General features: G+C 48.7%; 2 protein-coding genes and 1 long non-coding RNA gene across 3 annotated transcripts in view; all 3 read right to left on the bottom strand.

Moving 5' to 3' along the window:
• The window catches only part of LUZP1 (leucine zipper protein 1), a 33,664-nt gene extending 25,068 nt beyond the window's left edge, over window positions 1-8,596 (bottom strand). The window contains exon 1 of the mRNA XM_042885615.1: window positions 8,539-8,596. The gene's annotated coding sequence lies outside the window, so the exon portion shown is untranslated. The remainder of the gene's footprint in view (window positions 1-8,538) is intronic.
• A 7,142-nt stretch (window positions 8,597-15,738) lies between these two features.
• On the bottom strand, window positions 15,739-16,875 carry HTR1D (5-hydroxytryptamine receptor 1D). The gene has a single exon (XM_042885608.1). The coding sequence runs from the start codon at window positions 16,873-16,875 to the stop codon at window positions 15,739-15,741; it is 1,137 nt and encodes a 378-aa protein (XP_042741542.1).
• Window positions 16,876-17,394: 519 nt separating this feature from the next.
• On the bottom strand, window positions 17,395-20,942 carry LOC122187752. The gene is made up of 3 exons (XR_006181409.1): window positions 20,914-20,942; window positions 20,152-20,192; window positions 17,395-17,486 (listed from the first exon to the last, which is right to left on the bottom strand). It is a non-coding gene; the product is annotated as an uncharacterized LOC122187752 (long non-coding RNA).
• Window positions 20,943-21,270: the final 328 nt, after the last annotated feature.

Here is a 21,270-nt window from a genome sequence, read left to right as displayed (position 1 = left end):
CCCACAGGTTTAGGATCCACCTTTTTTGTTCATTGGCAAAGCGTGAAGTCAAATGAAAGGAGGGATACAGGACCTCATGTCACTCTCTTAAATGTGATTCATGCAATGAAGACAGCTGGGTAGATGGGGAGACTCTAACAGGAGTCTTTTGTACTCAATTTTGTATTCAATACTGCTGAAAATACCCTCAGGTAACAAGAAAACCAACTAAAATAACTTTTACAGACAGATGACAGTGGGATCTTTGAAGGAACTTTTTATGCCTCTGTGAGAGTGTACTTGTAGCTGTTGTGACCTAAACAATTTAACCTCAATATTAATATTCAGAGACTATTAAGAGTAATAAGATGCTGCCTGCCCCATGCTGCAAGCAGCCTAAAAGAATGCTTCAGAGAGATACACACTGAATGGATCAGCATTTTGGAGGCATGCTGGTGTTTTTCCAAAGCAGTTGTTCTGCTGGGGGGAGCAATGGTACCCAACACCACCCCCACAGTTTTAGGGGAAAGCAGATCTTGGGGTCCCTGCTCCTCTTTGGAACGGGACTGCTGTGAGGCGAGCTCCCGCAGGCAGACATGAGATGGGAAATTTGGGAGCACAGCCCAGGTTGCCACTGAGCAGCCACAAGTCATACAGGCGTTCTCCTGGTGCACAGACAACAAGAAGGTTGCCAGGATGGTGTGGGAAGACCTGGCAGCTGTGCCACTGAGAAAGGCCAACTCAGAATACATCCCCTGAGTGAAATCATGGACAGAATCATAGAATGGCCTGGGTTGGAAGGGACCCAAGGATCATGAAGTTCCAGCCCCTCTGCCACAGGCAGGGCCACCAACCTGCGATCTGGTACCAGACCAGGTCACCCAGGGCTCCATCCATCCAACCTCATCTTGAACAGCTCCAGGGACAGAGCATCCACTCCTCTCTGGGCAGCCTGTTCCAGCACTCCTTTGCAGCAGGCTGAGAACGATGAGGGAAAAAGGCTGCATGTAGGTTAGAGGTCTGAGGACTGGACAGGGCATTCAGCAGCTGCTATTGGGATTCTTCTTAACATAGGAGAGGGCTAGAGAGACATGCGGCCTCTGATCCCTCTGTGCAGGAAAGTACCTGAGTTACTCTGTTGGCTTGCAGAAAGTTCATCCCCTGCTGCTAGGGATTGCTGCTGGGGTGTCAGAATTTCCCTGGGGAAAGATCCTCCCTGACATCCAGCTGCAGCAAGCAGCCAGAAAGCCATTCAGATGACAGAACATGGGCTGGGATTTCTAGCAGGAAAGTGCTGAGTGATATTTCTCCCAAAGGATTGAATACAACTTCAAAGCTCACCCAGCTCCTGTCAACCTCACGTCCATAAGGCCAGAGCTAAAAAGGCTCAAGATGCCCATCAATTCACCATTACCATAGGAAAACTTTGTTTCAAATTTGCAGTTTCTTGCAAAAAAAAAAAACAGCCTGGATACATCCTACTGACAAGAAAGAGGCAGCTCCTAGGCAGCCTGCCTTGATGGTTTTGAAGCCCACTGGCATCTGATGGACCACAGACAACAAAAGGAGTAGAACAAAAGATGGACAAATTCTTTTGCTCTCGAAGCACTCACCCTCCCGCAAGCATTACACAAGATGCTAATGAGGGAACAGGCAGGCTTAATGCCAAGCATTAATTTCTCTGAATCCAATCCTAAAAGACCAGAGCCAAGAGAGGACATGATTTTCTCACAAGAAGCAGAGAATGATGAACCAAACCTAATACCAGATGGGAGCACAGGGTCTCCTTCCATCACTGCTGGGCACAGCTGCTAACCACGCTCACCCCCTGCTTTGCTCTTTCTGTGTCCTCTTTCCCTTTGCACTGCCTGGGCTGAAGGACGGATATTCCACAGGAAGGAAGGACTGCCTTGGCTGCACTGAGATGGGACCACATGGCTTCCTGCCCCAAGCTGCTCCTTTCTACATAAGAGGAAAGAATTGGAAAATCTGCATTTTCTGCCTCATCCAGGTCGCCAGTAAGGCGGTGAACCTCATCCCAAGCACCACATCACCTAGTGCAGCTCCTGTTCCAAAGAGGGCTTCTGTCAAAACTGAGAGGTGAGCAGTGCTGATCCTCTTGGGGGGGGCTGGGGAGGCAGTTCCTGCTGCAGAGAGCTGCAGGAGGGGGCTCACAGCCACCGCTGCTGCTGGAGGGATGGGGAGAATGCAGGACCTTCCCCACTTCCCAGTGCCACCCCCCTCCCCCCAACAGCAAGTCTTCCCAGGACTGCAGAACAGCCACAGCAGACAACAGGAGGTGACTGTTTTCCTGCCCCCAGCAATTGCTGTCTGACTGCGCCTGTGCCAACCTCACACCCACCTTTCACTCCTGGCTGCCAGGAGCTCACCTTTGCTGCCTGAGTTCTGCAGCACAGGGGGACCCAGCCCCCAACCCCCTTCCCCCCCCCTCAGCAGGCTGCAGCATTGCTTTGGGTCACCTTCAACTCACAGCTTCAGAGCTTTCACGCATCACTGTCAGTTATTCTGCACTCACTCTCCCCTGCACAGCGGATCTGTGGCAATTTGTTACAGAGAGCAAGAAGCTCTATTTCAAACCACTGCTATGCTTTGCACAGTGTAAAAAACAAAGCTACACAAAAGCAACTTCAAGTGAATTTAAGATCCTGTGCAGATTCTTCACCACATTCTATAACCAAATCTCAGAGAAACTTCAACACACACACATATTATATGGGATGCTCTCATGTCAAGCCACTAAACACATGCAACAACAACAAAACAAAGCCAAACAGTGCATATACGGGATGTTACACAAACAGTGAAGTGAGAAGCTTCATTAAGATTTCTCAACTGCTCCCAGTTCGATTCTCAGCCCAATGCAGCACTAACAGCCGCTTATCAGCACACAGGAATCACTGCTCCTCAGTAACAACAGACATATTTCCAATTGATTCACACTACCTGAGGAATTAATGCTTTTTCGACTCTGTTCCAGATCCCAGGTCAGGATTCTCCTTTCTATTCCGGTAAATTCCACCACGATATCACGTGTAGCAACAAGTTCTCAAAGCGGTTTCGTCAGATTTTTTCCTTTAAGGTAACCCTCTGCACTCCCACGTGAGGCACAGGCATCTATCTCAAAGGCACTGCTGAAAGCACTGCAGTGAGATCAGATGATGGCACAAGCCTGGAGTTCCTGCAGCCTCCTTCCAGCTCGGGAAACACAGCCGAGATTCTCAAAGTCACCCAACAGGGCAGCCACAAGCCAGCGCTGTAGCTTAAAGCCCAGACAACACACAGAAAAGCATCCTAAGGAAAAGAAATGTTGAGAACGGAAGTGAAAACAAAGCCTGACAGCTGCTGCTGCAGCACGGGAGGTTGCAGCACTGCAGCAAGAGCCGCCGTTCCCAGCTGTGCCGTGCTGCATGCAGAGCTGACGCCAGCAAGCATCATATCAGGAACCCTCCCTGCACCACCTTCAGCTGCTTCACCTTTCTGCAGGCATACTGCGTGCTGTCAGAAGGAATGTGGTAAGTAAAACATTCAAGGTAAACACAATCACAGAATCACAGAATGGCCTGGGTTGCAAAGGAGCACAATGCTCATCCAGCTCCAACCCCCCTGCTGTGTGCAGGTCACCAACCAGCAGCCCAGGCTGCCCAGAGCCACATCCAGCCTGGCCTTGGATGCCTGCAGGGACGGGGCATCCACAGCCTCCTTGGGCAACCTGTTCCAGTGCCTCACCACCCTCTGCGTGAAAAACCTCCTAATATCCCAACGCCCTCCATCTCAGTTTGAAACCATTCCCCTTTGTCCTATCACTATCCACAGATGGGTTTCCGCTGAAGAGTTCCTCGAGCCTGTGCTCATTTTAACTGGTCAGATAGAAAGGCTCATTTTCAGCTTAGGACAGAGCTACTACCTGAGAGGTCAGCTGAAACAACTGCGGATTAAAACACATATTTGGAAACTACCAACTCAGGCCTGTCTGTATCACACAGTGACAGTATGACCACTCTGCAGCCACTCCTCCAGCTTCTCCTGCCGTGGCACCTGCATGGCAAAGGCATTGTGCCCACCTCGCTCACCCTGCACCCTTCCAGCAGCCATGAGATGAGCTGACCTGCTCACCTGCTGACCCATGTGCCCAGAGCTGGAAGTGCTGCTGTGACACTGGTCAGCCCTCTTGCATCGCCTCCTCCAGCAGCAGACTCCTTCCTCTCCTATCATGCAGGCTGACACACGAGCCCCAGGCTTCAGGGTCTGTAATATTAACCAGCAAAGCTCGCTCTTACCGGGGCTAAGAAAGCCTCAGTGCTCACATTCTCCTCCCTCTGCTCTGCTTTTAGTGCACTAGAGGATGCATCTGGTCTCAGCCCTTAAGGTGTCTGCAGGTGGCTGAATGAGAGCTGCCCTACTTCTGAATAAATCCAATCAAGAAACGTGGGTTTTCATTCACCACCACATTCACCATCTGCCCCTCACAGAACCAAAAAAGGTCACAAATTAAAACTGCAAACCTCAAAAGCATCTAAGTTAGTGATTTGATCTGAAACTGGGTAAGGTTTGGATACTATAGCCTGGGCTGTTTGGGAGATCAAACTATGACTTCATCTACCACTTAAAAATCAATTAGCTGCTCGCATCCAGAACGGTGCTGACATCAGCAAAACATACAGCAAGATGGTCAGAGCCTGCACTGTCCCCTTTGTGATGGGAGAGAGTAAAGCAGAAGGGCAGCCTGCAGCTCACACAACATCACACACGCGAGCAGCTGCCCCCTCACCTGGAGTACCAGTGGGTTTTGCTGACCCAAGCTCAATACGGCGGATCAGACCCTGATTTATTTGGCATTGAGAAGATATTTGAGGTTCGCAGAACCAAAGGAAGCTCAGGCACATTGGGGCAGGACGGTTGGGACCAAAGTGAACACAGTTCTGTACTCACATGCTCTAAACATGAGGCCTACTTCAGCCAAGAGTGGGCAGCACAGTGTGCAAGCAGCAGCTCCACCAGCACAGCACAGCCAAAGGGAACACGGGGTGGTGGTACAGATGCAAACACAGGCACACAGTTGGCAATACTTTATGCCATCAGGGAGCACTCTCTTTGCACACCTGATCTCACACACTCTGGATCAGATCCTCACACTGAAGTTTCAGCCAGTTTGCACCATTCTTAACTTGCTCCATGCTGCCCTTCCCTGCCCAGAGCATCCCTGCAGGCAGGATGGGACCAGAGTTACAGAGATGGGGGGGACAGGTTCATTTCTGCACTCCCAATGCAGGGCTTCACCCTGTGTCACTGGGGCAGAGCTGCAGAGGGATGCCAGGGGAGAAAGGAAAGGCAGAGCCACCTTCTCCAGCCACAGTGCCCACAGCACCAAGCCAGCATTTCCCAAAACCACAACTGGAGAGAACAGAATGACACCACAGTCTCCTCCAAGCTGACAGCACAGCAGAAACACTCCCAACTCCCCTCTGTCACACAAAAACTAACACAGCAGCTGACATCTCCTTATGTTTTATAGCTGTGCAGTTTGGCATTCCTGCTCCTAAACAAGAGAATGTTCATTTCCTTCCCAGCGCTCGTGGTGTGGATCCCAACGCCAACACAGCTCATCCAGTTCTCAATGCTGCAGACAGAGGACTCTCCTAGCAAACTACTACGGACCACATTAAAACCCATTCCCATTTTCTAAACGCCCTCCATCTTTTCAACCCTTGATTCCAACGGTGCACAGGCCCTTCTGGATTGTGTTTCTATAAGAATCCCAAGTATTCGGGAATGAGAATGTTAAACTTGCTGCAAAACTCCCGTGAGCAAGCACCTACATAGCACCAGTTGTTCTACCAAGGAGGAAATAGGAACTGCTCATGCACTGTGTGTGTTGCTGTGCACAGTGCCCAGGCAGGGCTGTTTGTTGCACCTGTGTATTGCACTCCACCCTGCTGAGGGTTAAAGAACAGAGGGCTGAACCGCACTTACAACCCCTTATCTGCTCAGATTAGGGTCCTGCAGGGCAGCATCACCACCAAAACCCGCAGAGGCAGAGGCACAAGGAGAGCCAGGCCCAAACGGCCGCATTCTGGTGGCTAAAATGCAACGCCGTACATTGCGCTCAGCCATCTCGGAACACGCTCTGATGGTCAGGCTGCTGAGACAACAGAAATCCCACCAACCCCCCAGGAACGGCGGTGCTCAGCTCCTCACATCGGGCTGTTCGTGGTGATGTCTCCTGGATTCTGGGGGAGAGGCACAGAGCTGTCAGGAGAGAGCTGGGGGGGGGTGATGGAAAGGCTGTGCCCATGAGGGTGGTGGCCATGGAACTCAGGGAGTGCTGGGACACCACCCTCAGCCACAGGGTTTGGGTGGTGCTGTGGGGGCTCAGAGACCCCCATGGGTCCCTTCCAAGTGAGAATCCCCTGTGGCTCTACAACTTGTGCTGCACTTGTCAGCACAAAACATGGCGCTGCTACGACTCATCATCATCACGTCGATCTCCCAAAACAAATGGCCTCCCAGACAAGATGATTTGCTTCATTTTAGCTTAACACTGACACCCAAACCGTCCCATGCTGTGATGTGGCTCAGCTACACCACATCACATTGGTTTCCTCACTGCCCACCGCCCCCAGTGGGACAGAGATGGGTACAACTAGAGTGCACAGCACTGGGGTAACATCACACCATTACCCGCATGGAAGAACAAACCAGCTCAGCCTTTGCTGCAAGACTGTTGGATTTATTACTGTTATTTTAACATTCCCATCCCTGGTTGGAGCCAGATTTGAGGGCACCCATTTTAGAACAAGAGCCGTTTTTGCTAACATGCACCAACTCGTGTTAAAGGAATAAATCCGGTCACCTCTCCTTAGAGCACAGACATGACAGACAGCCTGCAGTGCTGTGACCTGCACTGGCTCTCTGGAAAGCACAAACCAGCCCAGCTGCCCCGGAATGAAGTGAGGAAGTCTGAATGCTTACAGGGTGATGGGAAAGCTGAGGCTGAACAGCCACTCCGAGGCGAGCATGGTTACAGAGGACCTCCTTCCACATCCCCTCATCCTCATTTAGCCCTCCAGGAGCTCTCCCAGCTCAGCGTTGGGTTCTGCTGTACAGATGGTCCCAGCACCGGAGCCATCCTCACACAGCAGCTCTGACACAAGAGGGGATCTGTGCTTCTGCAAACCGACCCACGGGTTTCACCAACCACCCAACACAGGGAATGCTGGCTTTGGGCTCACACACACACAGAAGTGCAGAGGAATGCCATCCCTGTTCGATATCCCATGGGTAGAAACGTGCGTCTGCCAACAGACTGCAGGCAGAGTGAGGAACTGCACTCCTTCCAAGTCCCGAATGCCTGAGACAACTCCAGGGCTGTGAAAACATTTCTCCTTTTTACCTTATTTCCCCTTTTTCCAGCAGTGCAGGGGTGGGATGCTGCCCAGACCCTCTTGAGTGCTCCAGAAGCAAAAAAAGAAGAAACCACACCGCGCTGCCATTATGAGTATCATTTCCAGTGATTTCAGCTAGAACGTTCACAGTGCTCACACACCCATGAACATCTGAGCCAACTGCGCCTCGTCAGGACATGCCGAGGAGTCCGGACGGTCACCTGAATGCGGGGCAGAGCAGTTTCAACGCTTCACACGGAGCGTTAGGAAACGAAATGAGAGTGCGGACACCGCCCGACAGAGCAGCACTGCGGCACGGCCACGTGCGGGGCTTTAATGCGTCTGACGACAAGAGAGCAGATCTTACAGTGCTAAAGCAAGTCGAAAAAGGGGCAGAGCTGCTTAACAAAGGCAGAGGGCAGCGGGAAAGCTCCCACGGAGCAAAAAAAAAGGAAAAAAAAAGAAAAAAAAAATCAAGGAGAACGTTGTAAAACGACACAATAAAGGCGGGCGGGTTGGGAAAGCGGGGGTAAAAAAAAATATGCAGAAACACCAACAATTGACGGGAAAGGAAGTATACGGAGCTGCCGGAAATAAAGAGAGGCAAATAAATAAATAAATGGAAGCTGACGGGTCGCTCCGCAGGAACCCCGCGTGCCTCGCAGCGTGCGGGAACCTCCGAACGGCTCCGGAGCGCTGCGGGCACCGGGGAGCGCTCAGAGCAGCGCCGACACCGCCGCGTCCCGGCCGGGAGGGGCAGCGCCGGGCCGGCAGCGGAGGGCAGAGCGGAGGGCGGCGGGGCGGCCTTAGGAGGAACGCGGCGGCCGCTCCGTCTCCGCCGTCGCGAAGCACGTTGGGGGAAGCCGGAGGATCCCTCGCAGCCGACGGAGCGCGGCCCGAAGGCGCTTCCTAGCCGTCCCGCCGGGTCCCGGCACGGCGGAGCGGCTCGGCCCGTCCGCCCGGCCTCACCCCTCGGGGTCCCCCCGCCGCCACGCCGCGGTTCCCGGCCCCGCGAGGCGCCGTGCTGGCAGCGCGGACAAAGCGGATGCCTCGAATTCCTCCCCACCCCGCAGCGCGGGGCTCCGCCGGGCCGGGTCCGCGGCACCCGTGCGGCGCCCGTCCGCCCTCCGTGCCTCCCCCCTCCACCGCCTCCTACCTGCGGCGGGCCAGGCTTCCGCTGGCGGCCGCCGGGACGGGCCGGGCCGGAGCAGCCGCGGCGCGGAGTTGGGCGGCCGCAGCCCGCGGGGCCGTGCTGGAGCGGCGGGTCCGGGCGCTGACAATGAGAGGCGGCCCCGGCGCCGCTACGTCACCGCGAGGGGAGCGGGGCCCGGCGGGGCGGGGGGCGGGAGCGGCGCCACCGGGCGGGGCGGGGGTCGGGGGCCCGGCGGTCCCGAACCGTCGCGGAGTTTCGCGGCCGCCTCCTCCGGACGATCCGCTCCGTGCGGCGCGGCTTCCGCGGGCTCCGCCGTCGTTGGGAGAAGCGAGGAAGGAGTTTCGGCCATTTTGGGGGAAAGAGGGAGCGGGGCGGCCGGAGGGAACTGCGTGCCGGGAGAGCGAAACGGGACGGAGCGGCGGGCGGCGGAGGGCACCGGGATGGGAACGGGGGAGGCGGGGAGCGGCTCGGGGCCGGAGCTCTGCGGGAGGATGGAGCGGCGGCCCTGGGCCCGTCCGGAGGTGCGGAGCTCCGCGGCCGTCCCGCCGCCGCTGCCCGTCCCGAAGCGGGCGCAGCTCCCGCGGTTTGCAACGCGCCGAGGAAGGAACGTAGGTCGGATGGCACCGGAGCGTGGAGGAAAGTTCATCCTGAAGGGCTGCCCCACAACGTGCCGCCTCTAGCTTGGGACGTGGCGCTGAGCGGAGCGGTCGGTGATTCAGCTGTGGCTGCCTGTGGTATCATAGGATGGCTGGAGATGGAAGAGCCCCTCAAAGGTCCAACTCCCAGCATTGAGTGCAGACACCCACAGCTCCATCAGCGCTCAGAGCCCCTCCAGCCTCACCTTGGGTGTCTGCCCCTATGAGCAGCCCATTCCAGTGCCCCATCACCCTTATTGTAAAGAACTTCATCCTTATATCCAATGCTCTCTTTCAATTTGAAACCATTCCCCCGTCCTATCGCCCTGCTAAAGAGTCTGTCCCCTTTCTTACAGCCCTTTCAGACACTCACAGACCCGTAGGTCTCCCCGCAGCCTTCCCTTCTCCGGCTGCACAGCCCAGCTCTCAGCCTGGCCTCGCAGGGAGGTGTTCCATCCCTGGGAGCATTTTTGTGGCCCTTGTCTGGACGCTCTCCAACAGCTCCACGTCTCTCCTGTCCTGAGGACTTCGCATCTGAGTGCAGTGCTGCAGGTGAGGTCTCAGCACACAGCAGAGGGGCAGATCCCCCGCTTTGGATGCAGCCAGGGTACGGTTGGCTGTGAGCTGCCGTGTCCAGCTGCCATCCATCAGTGCCTCCTTTTGGGCAGGGCTGTGCTCCGTCCTTACATCCCCAGCTCATACTGATGGTGATAGTGTTGCTGTGACCCAGGTGCAGACCTTGCACGTGGTTTTATTGAACCTCATGAGGCTGACTGCAGATGTAAGGGGAATACTGGAACAATCTGACTTGAGGGGAAATAAAGGAGAACTTTATTTTGGAGTGTTTCTCTGAACCAGCATCCAGGTGGTGACTCTAGTGTGAGGAAGAGATGGGAAAACCAGGGAATGACCAACATCGGACATCTGCTGTGACGTGGAAGTGTTGTGCCTGCAGCTGATGGTACCAGGGCTATAGCAACAGAGCTGCAGCTACTGGAGAAAGTATTTTGGAGAACAAAGTTGTGTTACCTGATGTTAGAGAAGCAGAAAGATAGGCCTTAAGAAATTAAATATGATGCATGACCTAAGGGAAATGAAGAGAAATAAGGAAAAGCTAGCTGCCCTTAGGAGCTGTTTTGTGTTGTTTCTCGTTCATGGGGACTTAGTACAGTCAACGGAAGCATTGAGCAAAGGGACAGAAAGGGACAAGTGGAAGTGAGGATGTAACAAAGTGATGGAGGCAGACGCAGCTCTGAGCTGGATGGAGGGGTTGGCAACAAGGGCAACCTGCCAAAAATTAGCAGGAGACAGGAACAATGTGAAGGGAGTACAACTCTGAAGAGTAAAGGGGACAGAAGTGGAGCAAACTACACAGGCTGGGACAGGAAGAGGGGCAGAGGCACAGGGGAGGAGGGGATATGCCTGGGGTTGCTTGCAGGTCTCTTTCTTACCCAGAAAGGCTGCAGGGAGAGTCTTGTCTTCTTATGGTGCCAAGGGTGCAGAATATAAATCATGTGGGCAGATGTGATTAGAGATGAAATGGGGGGGGGGGGGGAGGAGGGAGGGGGAATAATAAACACTCATAAAATTATGAATAATAATGGGGAAGCAACAGGAACTGTCAGCATGTCTGACAGTAGGGGACCGTATGGGTGCAGCAGGCTGGAACAAACAGAAGTAGCTCGTGCTGGTTTTGCACAGCTTGATCACATGAGAAGTGCCTGGCCACGGGATGCCACAGACACCAGAGGCGTAAGCATGGAAAGGGATTACAGAAGCTTACAGAAAACAGATTTCTCTGTGGCTATTAAAAATGTTTCTGAGTCGTCTTCCAGTCCACAAAGTCCATGAAGTGACTTTTCTGCTCTTGCTCTGTATCTGCAATCAGTTTAAATGAGGTGCCTGAGTCAGTCTAACAGCTTGCTGATGGTACGTGCAGTTCTGCTCCTGTCCTCCTGCAGCTATTTGTGAATGTGCTGCTTCTGGTGCACCACTTCTGGCATTCAATCTGTTCATTAAACCAGCGGAAAATGAAAGCAAAGTGAATACTGTTCTGCCAGTTTAGTCAGTTGAATCAGCCCATGGGTTTATGAGCCAGCGGCATCCATCACATCAACATTGCTTGGCTTTGTTGAGCCTCATGATGTTCACCTCGGCCCATTGCTCGGCCTGCCCATGTCCCTCTGGCTGGCTTCCCTTCTATCAGCTGCACCACTCAGCTCAGTGCCATCAGCAGAGTGCTGAGGGCGCACTCAATCCATCGTTGAAGTCATTGGTAAAGATGCTGAAGAGCACCAGTGCTGAGATGGAGCCCTGAGGGACACCACTCCCCACTGATCTCCACCCGCACGTGGAGCCACTGAGCGCCTCTCTCTGGGTGCAATCTTGTTTTTCTATGCAAAGAATTTCTTATAATGGCAGCTGAGATTCTTATGTTATTACCTGATTGCAGGGATTTGGGCTTTAGTCACGGTAAGATCCTGATATTTACTGCACTGGCTTCTAAAAGCTAATGCCATTGGAGGAATGCTTTCTATCATGTTTGAAAGGAGGTGGTGACTGGGGAGAGTTCCTGGTAATTGATAAAGGACAAATGTCTCCAGCTGATGGAATATCCTGCCCTGATATCTAATATCAAAGCAGGGAACATGCTTTGACTTCCATTTAACAAATTCTTCTGTTTTGAATAAATCCTACTTAGTCACAGAAATAACTATCTGCTGGGACAACCGCAGTACATTCTTCTGTTACAAGTTAAAATGTGTTTTACTTTGCCCATGTGCTCAGCATTACAAGAGTTGCATCTGAGAGAATCCTAGAAACCACTCAGCTCTTGTGTCTTCTGTGAGATGAGTTCGTGTGCTCGACTGCGATCCACAGACCCTGAATGACACAGTAAATATGGACATTGATCTCTGACATGACAGCCTCCTCCTCTCAGCTGTGGGCTGTTCCTTATCTTACGTTTACGATGTCAGCGTTGTCCTCTGCCACTTCCATGTTACTGTTTGTTTTCAAATGTGAATTCCTGAAGCGCTCTATCGAATATTTACCGGCATTAAGAATGGTGTGACATTGCACTGCATGCCTTTTTGAATTAGTCCATAGAATAGGCAAAAAATAGCCTACTGCAGGCTTTTGGTATTAGCTTATAATTAGCCTATGATAGGCTGGAGCAATGGGCTGAATGTGTGTGAGGATCACCAAGGCTAAGTGTCAGGTCCTGCACTTGGGTCACACCAAGCCCACACTGTGCTGCAGGATGGTGGAAGAGCGGCTGGAAATTGCTCAACAGAAAAGGACTTAGGGGAGACCTCATTGCTCCCTGCAAATCCCTGAAAGGAGGCTGTGCTGAGGGGGGCTGCGTGCTCCTGGGTGACAGTGATGAGAAGCGATGGCCTTAAGTTGTACCAGGGGAGGTTTATGATAGCTATCAGGAGGAATTTCTTCATGAAAAAGAAGAATTGGAAGAGACTGCCCAGGGGAGTAGTTGAGCCACTGTCCCTGGAGGTATTTAAAAGATGTGCAGATGTGGTGCTTAGGGACAGGGCTTAGTGGTAGACTTGGCAGCACCAGGTTAATGACTGGACTCAATGATCTTTGAGGTTTTTGTCCAACATAATTGATTCCATGATTCTGTAATCGAATCAAAGAAAGGGTTCAGCTCACTTGCTGTCCAATTTAACAGTGTCTTATGAAAGCTTGAAGAACAGTAATGGATCATCTTTCTGTGCTATGATATTTTGCCATTCTATTCAACATCAGAAGTCTTAGATTAAGAGTAGACTTGACAGGAGAAGTACAAAAGCATAATTGATCCAGATGAGGCCATGGGAGCAGACCAGCTCAGAGGACTGTCAGGACCATTATCTATGGTTTTATGATTCATGGTAGTCCTCACATTGGGCAGATGAACCAGCAGGAAAAATGCTGTGGAGACACCTGGGAATTTGCCTTGGCTTTGGGTACTGCTGCCAACTCAGCTCTGTGCAGGAAATGCCAACCCACTACATCAACAACCAAAATACTGTTCTGGGAAGCTTGCTTTTAAACAGTGTCACTCCCCAGATAGTGAAGGACAAAGTTCGCTATTTCAGCTGTTGAAGTAATTCAACAGTTTTTATATTGGGCATAAAATCATCTGATACTTATCAGATAACAGATTTGACCGGGAGTCTTCTGCTCTCCAGCTGTGCTCTGAGTACTGGACCGAATCGTCCAGGTTTGCTTCTCCTTTCCTCCTTCCCCACTTGGTTTGTGTATGTATGAAGACAAAATGTTCCAGCCAGGAACTATCACAGGGCTGGGGAAAGTTGAGCAGCTCATCATTATCCAGCAGTTATAAGAAGGATGGCAGATGGGGGGTTTCCAGGCGTCCTTCTGAATGTTGGAAAGAAACAAAGGACTCTTTGGAAAGGACACCTTGACAGAAGGTTGAAGCTCAGAATGGCTCAGAACATTGGTATGGAAGCAGAGAAAATACCTCTCAATACACAGAGATTAAATGAACAGGAAGCTTCTTGCAGGATTCCTTAGGACACGCGTTTCCAAATATCCCGTTTTCCATTTGCTCACTGGTCTTTAATCCATTTAAGCTCTCATCTTCAGGACTGTTAGCAATAATGAAGGAATCTCAACCCACTGACCACTGAGAACCAACTATGAAGGTAAAGCAGAGTAATATTTGCCCACGTAGCAGGCATAGACTATGACATCCCCTCCTCATCACTGTGAGCAATTTCTTCCTTATACTTCACATCCACCCCAACAACCTTAATATCGAAGAAAGTTTTTCTTGATATTTCACTTCATTCTTTCCAAATTCCCTGATCTCTTGTCTTACCTCTATGATTATGGAGAACAGATTATTTACTACTTCTGGCCAGTTGTCTTTTCCCTATCTGAAGTCTTCAGTTTTCACTCACTCACATCTTTCATCCCCAAAGGCTCACAGTATCCATGCATCACTTGAAGACTCTCAATTCTCACAAAGGCTGAAAAAACAAAAAGCTTTTTCCTGGCTCAATCTTAAGCACGCAGTTGCTTCCTAAGGGAGCCTGAGTGCCCAGGAATTAGACACAGCAACATTCAGCTGTCTTTGCTGAATTTACCTTCACTTTCTATGGCTATGGAATAAACATTACCAGAACCAACAACTGGTCCTGGCTCCATTCTGAGGTCCCAATCATTCCACATTGACACTGAACATATTTTGTTTCATTTTGGGCATGCAAAAAAACCCCAAAAAAACAACAACAACAACAACAAAAAAAACCCAAAACAACACAAATGTAAGAGCGAGGTGCTTTTCAGTAATGTTCATGCTATTTATTTTGTAGTATTTCTGCACTGGCTATTGCACACATGATCAAATGTGTAAAAATGATTGCCAACAGTATGTCTTCTTTCTGCAGTTTACCAAAATTGCAGCTTCAAATTCACATTTGTGAAGTGCCCAGAGAACTCACATGCTTGCTACATCTTCATGCCCTGCTGCCTGCACTCAGGCTGCCTCCTGTTTTCTGCCAAAGCTGCTAGTTTTATCAGTTGCAGATGGACAGGTATGTGCCACAGGAAATGCAGGTGGCTAGGTCCCATTCTCCAGAAACCTTCTAAGCCTTCATGAAATGCTGGTAATACACAGCAGAAGTACTGAAGTCCTCCAAATATGCATAAGCTTTCCTCCCATCAGGTTACAAAGACATGACAGACTTGGCAGCATGTGCCATCTTATTCTAAATGTCGCTCTGACAGTACTGCCTCCTATTTCTGTCTGCAGAAACTGGAACAGATGCAAAGAGTACAGCAGTACTGCTTGATAGAGCAAATTCTCAGCTACAGAACACTATTTTTCAGTATATCCACCACCATTAGCTGTGCATTTTCACCAGCAATGAACAAGAGCTGCATGCCACACTCTAAAAATCTGTGTGGCTGTATCCAGAATGCAACTCAACTGTTTCATCACTGTCACCTCTGTTGAAATGCACCATTCACTGCCTCACATCCACTGCTGGGTCTCCAGAAACGTTCCAAAGTGTTGATGAATGTCAATGGATGCCATTTTTTCCTGCATGGAGGAATTCAGTGACACACCTTTGCTATATACACACTTCTGTTTCAGACACCGTTTGTCAGACTGCTGCCACAAGTCATGCAGCAGCAATATGTAATGGGATATTGGCAGGAAGGTTCAACTTCTACTGCCATCCCACCAACACCCACCTCTGGCGTTGTGGGCCAACACTACAAACCAGGAGGCATTACTTTCAGAGCAGCCCTGCACAAACTCAGCTTTCTGTTCAGTCTTTCACCTGTTGCAAACTTTACTTCATCTGTTGATATTACGCATACAAATGATCACTGCAGAGACCACAGACAAGTTATCTTATGGTATATAGAGTCCCAGACAGAGAGAACCAAACTTGCCAAACCAAACAGAGACGTTCCCTGTTCCATGCACAGCACAGGGATGGAGATCACCACTCTGCACCCAGGAATCAAAGCACAAAAAATCTCAGGAGAGGCTGCAAGATTGTGCAAAGCTCAGTAATGCAACAGTAGAGGATCAAGACGAGCACTTTTTGAAATGTATTAGTTTTTGGAAAGCCTGTTTAAATTCTTCATTAAAAGCTGTATAAATGACGGGATTGATTAATGAGTTTAAGTAACCTAACCACGTAAAAAAGTCCAACAGGATGGGATGAAACCAACATGCATCCTGGCAGATGGGCAGGACAAGGGACATGACAAAGAACGGCAGCCAGCAGAAAATGAAAGCTCCTAGAATAATTCCTAAAGTTTTGGTGGCTTTCCTTTCTCTCGCAGCAGAAATTCTTTTCCTCTCCAGAATACTATCTGCAAGTTTTATCTGAACGTGATTGATAAATATTGGGGATCCACCAGAATGGGAATGCCCTTCGTGAAGGCTTGCGTTAATGGAGCAGAGGGAAGACCCAGCAGAGCCAGTTATCAGGTGTGCAGTAGTGAATCGTTTCCCATACAGTGAGGGTGGCTTCAGGATCCTGGATCGAGCTGCTACATAAATTCTACCATATAATATCAGGAGGAGCACAGTCGGAATGTAGAAAGCTCCACAAGTGGAATAAATGGTGTAGGAAATCTGATCTGTGTTCACATTACACTTTGCGATTTCTTCGTGAGCTTTCACTTGCCTCCAAAAAAACGGTGGCACAGAAATACTAATGGAGATCATCCAAACCACTGCGATCATGAGCATTGCTCGGCCAGCAGTCCGGCGTTTGGCATATTCCAAAGCATCTGTGATAGCCCAGTATCTGTCCAGTGCAATAACACAGAGGTGTAGGATTGAGGCTGTGCAGCACGTGATGTCTGATGATAACCAGATATCACACAGCACCTGGCCAAAGGCCCACGTGTGGGTGACAGTGTAAGCGATACTGATGGGCATCACGAGGACGGACACTAAAAGATCTGTTACTGCCAAGGAGCCAATGAGGTAATTTGCAGGTGTGTGGAGCTTTCTAGTAAAAAAAATTGTAATAACAACAAAAATGTTTGCAAGGATCGTTGCCAAAGTTATGACAGACAGAAGGACTGACAGGGATATCTTCAGCCCTAATAATGTCCTTTCATCCAAAGCCAGCGGTGGTTCAGTAAAATTTAATGACTTATTTGCTGAGCTCTGGAGAGAGAGCTCTGTCGAAAGGTTATACTGAGTCATCCTCTGAACTGATTTCAGTTTTCAATGTAATCCTTCCAGGATGATGAAGAAAGATGCTCACCTTTTTGCTGAATTACAACTTCTCATACTGGAGCCCAACACTGAAGAAAAACCAACTTGTTGAAAACAGCAGCTGCATAAATCATTACTGGAAAGTGAGAGGGTGCAATAGAAACATCTGGGCATGTGACCTATGCCCCAACATTCGGGACAAAGCTATCCTCAAAAGTATTTTCACTTCCACTCTAACATCTGAATGTCCCACTTCTGGTATTTATGAAGATCTCTCCTGGTAGAGTACCCAAGAGATAATACAACACTGCCTGGATTCCTGATGTAAACCTGATTTCTGCCCGATTTGTAGATCAGAACCTGCTTCCAAACGGCGCAGAGCTCAGTTCTCGTTTATTCCTCCAGATCATTCTGGCTTTCTCTTCAACAAACATCCAGTCTTCAAATGCTGTTTTGGGAACCAGTTCTCAATGCATCGGTGCTGAAGCTCGCAGCATGTTCCATGTACTGAGATGCTCCTGGTCTCGCACACGGTGAACGACTGCAATGACTGGTGGTGCTTCCCTCGACAGAGGAAGAGTGGGGCTGGTTAAGGGGATCTGCAAAAAGAAAGTGAATGTTTTAGCCCACAGTGGTGATAGGATGTGTGGAAGTTGAACTGTGACAGTACACAAACAAACAACAGACTTTCTGTACATTTCTTTAGATTTCCTTCATGTAACTGAAATCTTTACGAACCTGAAGAGAACATCCTAGGGCAGATTTCCTTGAGATCTTTTGGTCAGACCCACCCACGAGTACCAGAACATCACTTACTTATGGCAGCCCATGCTTTCTTGACAGAGATTCCAAATGTAGGTCATGAACAGTTCTAAAGCACATCCCCAGGACTAACAACAGAGACGCTGAACTCCACAATCAAAACCCCCAGACCGGCTTCCTCCCAGCCACGGAGCTGAAATGCCTCCAACAGCAATAACTTGCACAGCTTCACAGCCTTTGACAAAGAACTGAGACTCACGTGGTGAGGAATCTGTAGAGCAAGAGCGTCCATCCTACGTGAAACACCAATGTGTCAAACAGCTTCTCTTGAGCTCCTAACACTGCACAGTGCTTCTGGTTTTCTGTGATTTTTTTTTGGTAAATGCCCACCTTCTGTGATTCAAAGTTACTTTCAGTGATGCTGTTTCTTTGTAGGTGTATTTTTTCAATAAGGGACCAAGAAGAGTTGCATATTTCATAGTAAGCTATGACTCTCTTCAACCAGCTGTTCTTCTTAATGTCCATTTTTGTGACTGGGCAAAGGTTTAATGCATGGTGTGCAACCTGTTGGCTTGCCTAGGCTGCATATAGGTATGCTGCTCTAAAAGTAATGCCTCCTATTCATTTCAGTGAAAAATACAACAGCAACATTGAGCTCAGTAAGTCTGTTTGATAAACCAAATTCTTATCTACAGAACACTATTTTTCATTACAGAGGTGACCCTCTGTTGTTGTCAGCACTGCTGAAACTCATCACCCACCCTCACTGTGCTCACATCCTCTGTTTGGTCTCCATAAACGCCCACAGGCATCAATGAATGTCAGTGTGTCCAACTTTTTCTGTAGGGAGGAATTCAATGACACACCTTTGCTCCATGTGCCCTTCCATGTCAGACACCATAGTGTCAGTGTGCCCCTCTGCTGCCAGCTGTCACACAGCAACAAAGCATAACAGGATATTGGTGGGAAGGTTCAACCTCTACTTCTGTACCACAAACATCCAACTCCGACATCACGGACCATAAAACAGGAGGCATTATTTTCAGAGCAGCCCTCATAAAATAGATAATATAGTTGATGTATATAATTAACAAAACTTATTTTAACTGTTATTATTGTTACTAAAACATAAGAAAGAAAGAGAGCAACAGCACCATAAGACCAGTGGGATGTGTGACCTCGTACTGTGAAACCAATGCATCAGTGCCTGGTTTGATGGCAGTGGCTGCAGCTCTCAGCTCTCATGGTGTTGTCAGAGAATTTTTTTAAGGAAATTTTACTCCTCCTGTGTTTCATCTTTAAAAACAGTTGTTCACAAATGTCGTCGCCTTTTGGCAGGATGTACAAGAATGAGGCATGATTGTGAAGTGTTGGATAATTTTCTCTGAACACAAGAATGGACGTGGCAAACAGAGCCCAAGAAAACCAGTGATCTGACTCCAACTGCAGCCAATACATTCAGCTCAACCCTGTGGCCCTTTTCTGACACAGTGTTGAAGATGTGGGTACAGCACAGATGAACATACAGCATTAACAGTCTTTCCTGTTCTCAATTTCTTTCCTAGCAATTCCCAAGAGTTGTTTTTTTCCATCATCACAAACCACCAATCTGTCATTTCCACTAAACAGTCCCAATTAATATAATTGCAAAGGCATGAGTGGTAACATCAGCATTTCTTTTTCCTGAATGCTCACTTTTTGCATCTCCCTGTACTGAACTCCTTCTCCCATGCTTTACCTGACATCCTTTGCAACTCTGCACAGTCAGTCCTTCTTTTAAATACTTAGAAAGCTTTGTCTCACCTTGGTCCTCACACTCTCCAGATCACTGGTAGTCTGAGCTTTCCTTATTTACCTTCTTTAAGGATCTCTGGCCAAGAACCTCACCCAAAATCTCTTGAGAAATCCAAGTAATTGCATCAATTGGACATCAACCAATCCATACACTCCACAACTTCACTCAATGGCTTTGTGAGGCAAACTAACCTCTACAAAAGCCATTTTTACTGTTCCCCAGAAGACAGTATTTACTGTATGTACAGTAATTGCAGTGTTTATGATATTTTCTGCAAAGCAGCCAAGTACAGACTTCAGGTTTACGAATACACAGTTACCCACCAGGTCTCTTTGGGAACAACGTCACAGCAGCTGTCTTACAGTTGGTGGGTGTAAAGGAGTTTTAAGTATTTTAAATAGAGGTTGAACACCCTTCTTGATCCCGTTGTACCTCGGATCCTGAGTTGCACTGAGCTCTTTGGCTTACAGCTACCTGATTGTGAAGATTTGTTATTCGTTTTGGCCAGAAATAAATGTTCCATTTGAAAACTTACCCTGGATTCTCTTCATCAGACAGGGATGCTAAGTGTCAACCTAGTTTCTCTGTGATTATTTTCCTTTCTGTTCTTGATTTCTTTTTTATTTCCCTATTACCATCCCTTTGATTCTCTGACTCAATAGCTCATTTCAGAGCTGTTGCTTTTAGAGCCTAAGAAATCTCTTTACCTGAACACCAGGCTGATCGCACATCCCACACAGGAGAAAACCTAAACCAGAAATATGAGACAGAATGATTAGCAATATTCATTTTTGTCCCCTACTTAGAACTTTACCTTGGGTATTCACTGTGCTGACATGCAGACATATTCCCTATGTGATAAATGATCACCAGGGACTACAGACTTCTGCAAAACAATCAGTCAAAATATTTTTTCCCTAAGAAGCAGTAAAGTGCCGCAGCAGGGTATAATGTGCAGAACTGGAAAATATTTTTGTAATATTCTAAATAAACAAACACTCACTGTGTAGCACCTGAACAGAAGCGTGATCCAGTGCAGTCAGTCACGAGCTCCACAAAACTGACAGGCAGAGCCCTGGGGTACCAGCGTGGTCAAACAGGATGGCCATAAAGCTCTGGTAAAACTCACAGCCTTGCTATAGCAAAGATTTATGCATTTGTTTAATAATATAACCTCACATACTATCACTGAATGTTAAATTCAGTGCACTGCTAAGAACATGCACGCACGTATCTTTCGGAATCAGGGACTCTAAATCTACTTTTAGAAGCTCTTTTGAACATAATTCCCTGTGATGCCAATTTTAGAGACTTTATGCTTAGTTTGTGTGAGTTGACAGTCAATACTGCTGATATAAAAAAATGTGGTGATGGTATTACCATTAAAATGAATATATTAGTATGTGAAAAACAGAAGTTATCATCAAGCTATAGTGAATGTCTTTCCAATGGTTTAATATTTAAGTTACCTTTTATTCAACTAAGGGAAAATTCTGAATAGAGACAACTGAATTTCCTGTTGAAAAACAGAAAGAAAAAATGAGTTTTCTTAAACTGCACACATTGGATTTAAAAAAATCTAGAGCAATCACTAAATTAAACAACACAGTCAACTTCAAGGTCAAACATGTAGCTACTTATAAAGGAAAAAAAGAACACAAATGCATTTATAAGAGCTGTACATCCTGGAATACTGTGAGCCCACGTGGCACATTCAGCTGAGAGCAATCTTCCAGTGGGACGTGTTGCTTACATAGGGCTTAAATGGCCTCTGGAGCAGAAGAGAAGCAGTGGGTAGAAACAGGAGTTGTTACCATCTCTAGATA

The sequence above is a fragment of the Lagopus leucura genome, unplaced genomic scaffold (genome assembly GCF_019238085.1).
Source record: "Lagopus leucura isolate 7727_CA_CO unplaced genomic scaffold, USGS_WTPT01 Super-Scaffold_100051, whole genome shotgun sequence".
Classification (NCBI taxonomy): Eukaryota; Metazoa; Chordata; class Aves; order Galliformes; family Phasianidae; genus Lagopus; species Lagopus leucura.
Note: the sequence above shows the minus strand (reverse complement) of the source record. Positions and strands in the feature narration are given on the sequence as shown.

What these genes read in the sequence shown, in the direction of transcription:
- HTR1D (XM_042885608.1), bottom strand. Translation starts at nt 16,875, where the DNA reads ATGACTCAGTATAACCTTTCGACAGAGCTCTCTCTCCAGAGCTCAGCA.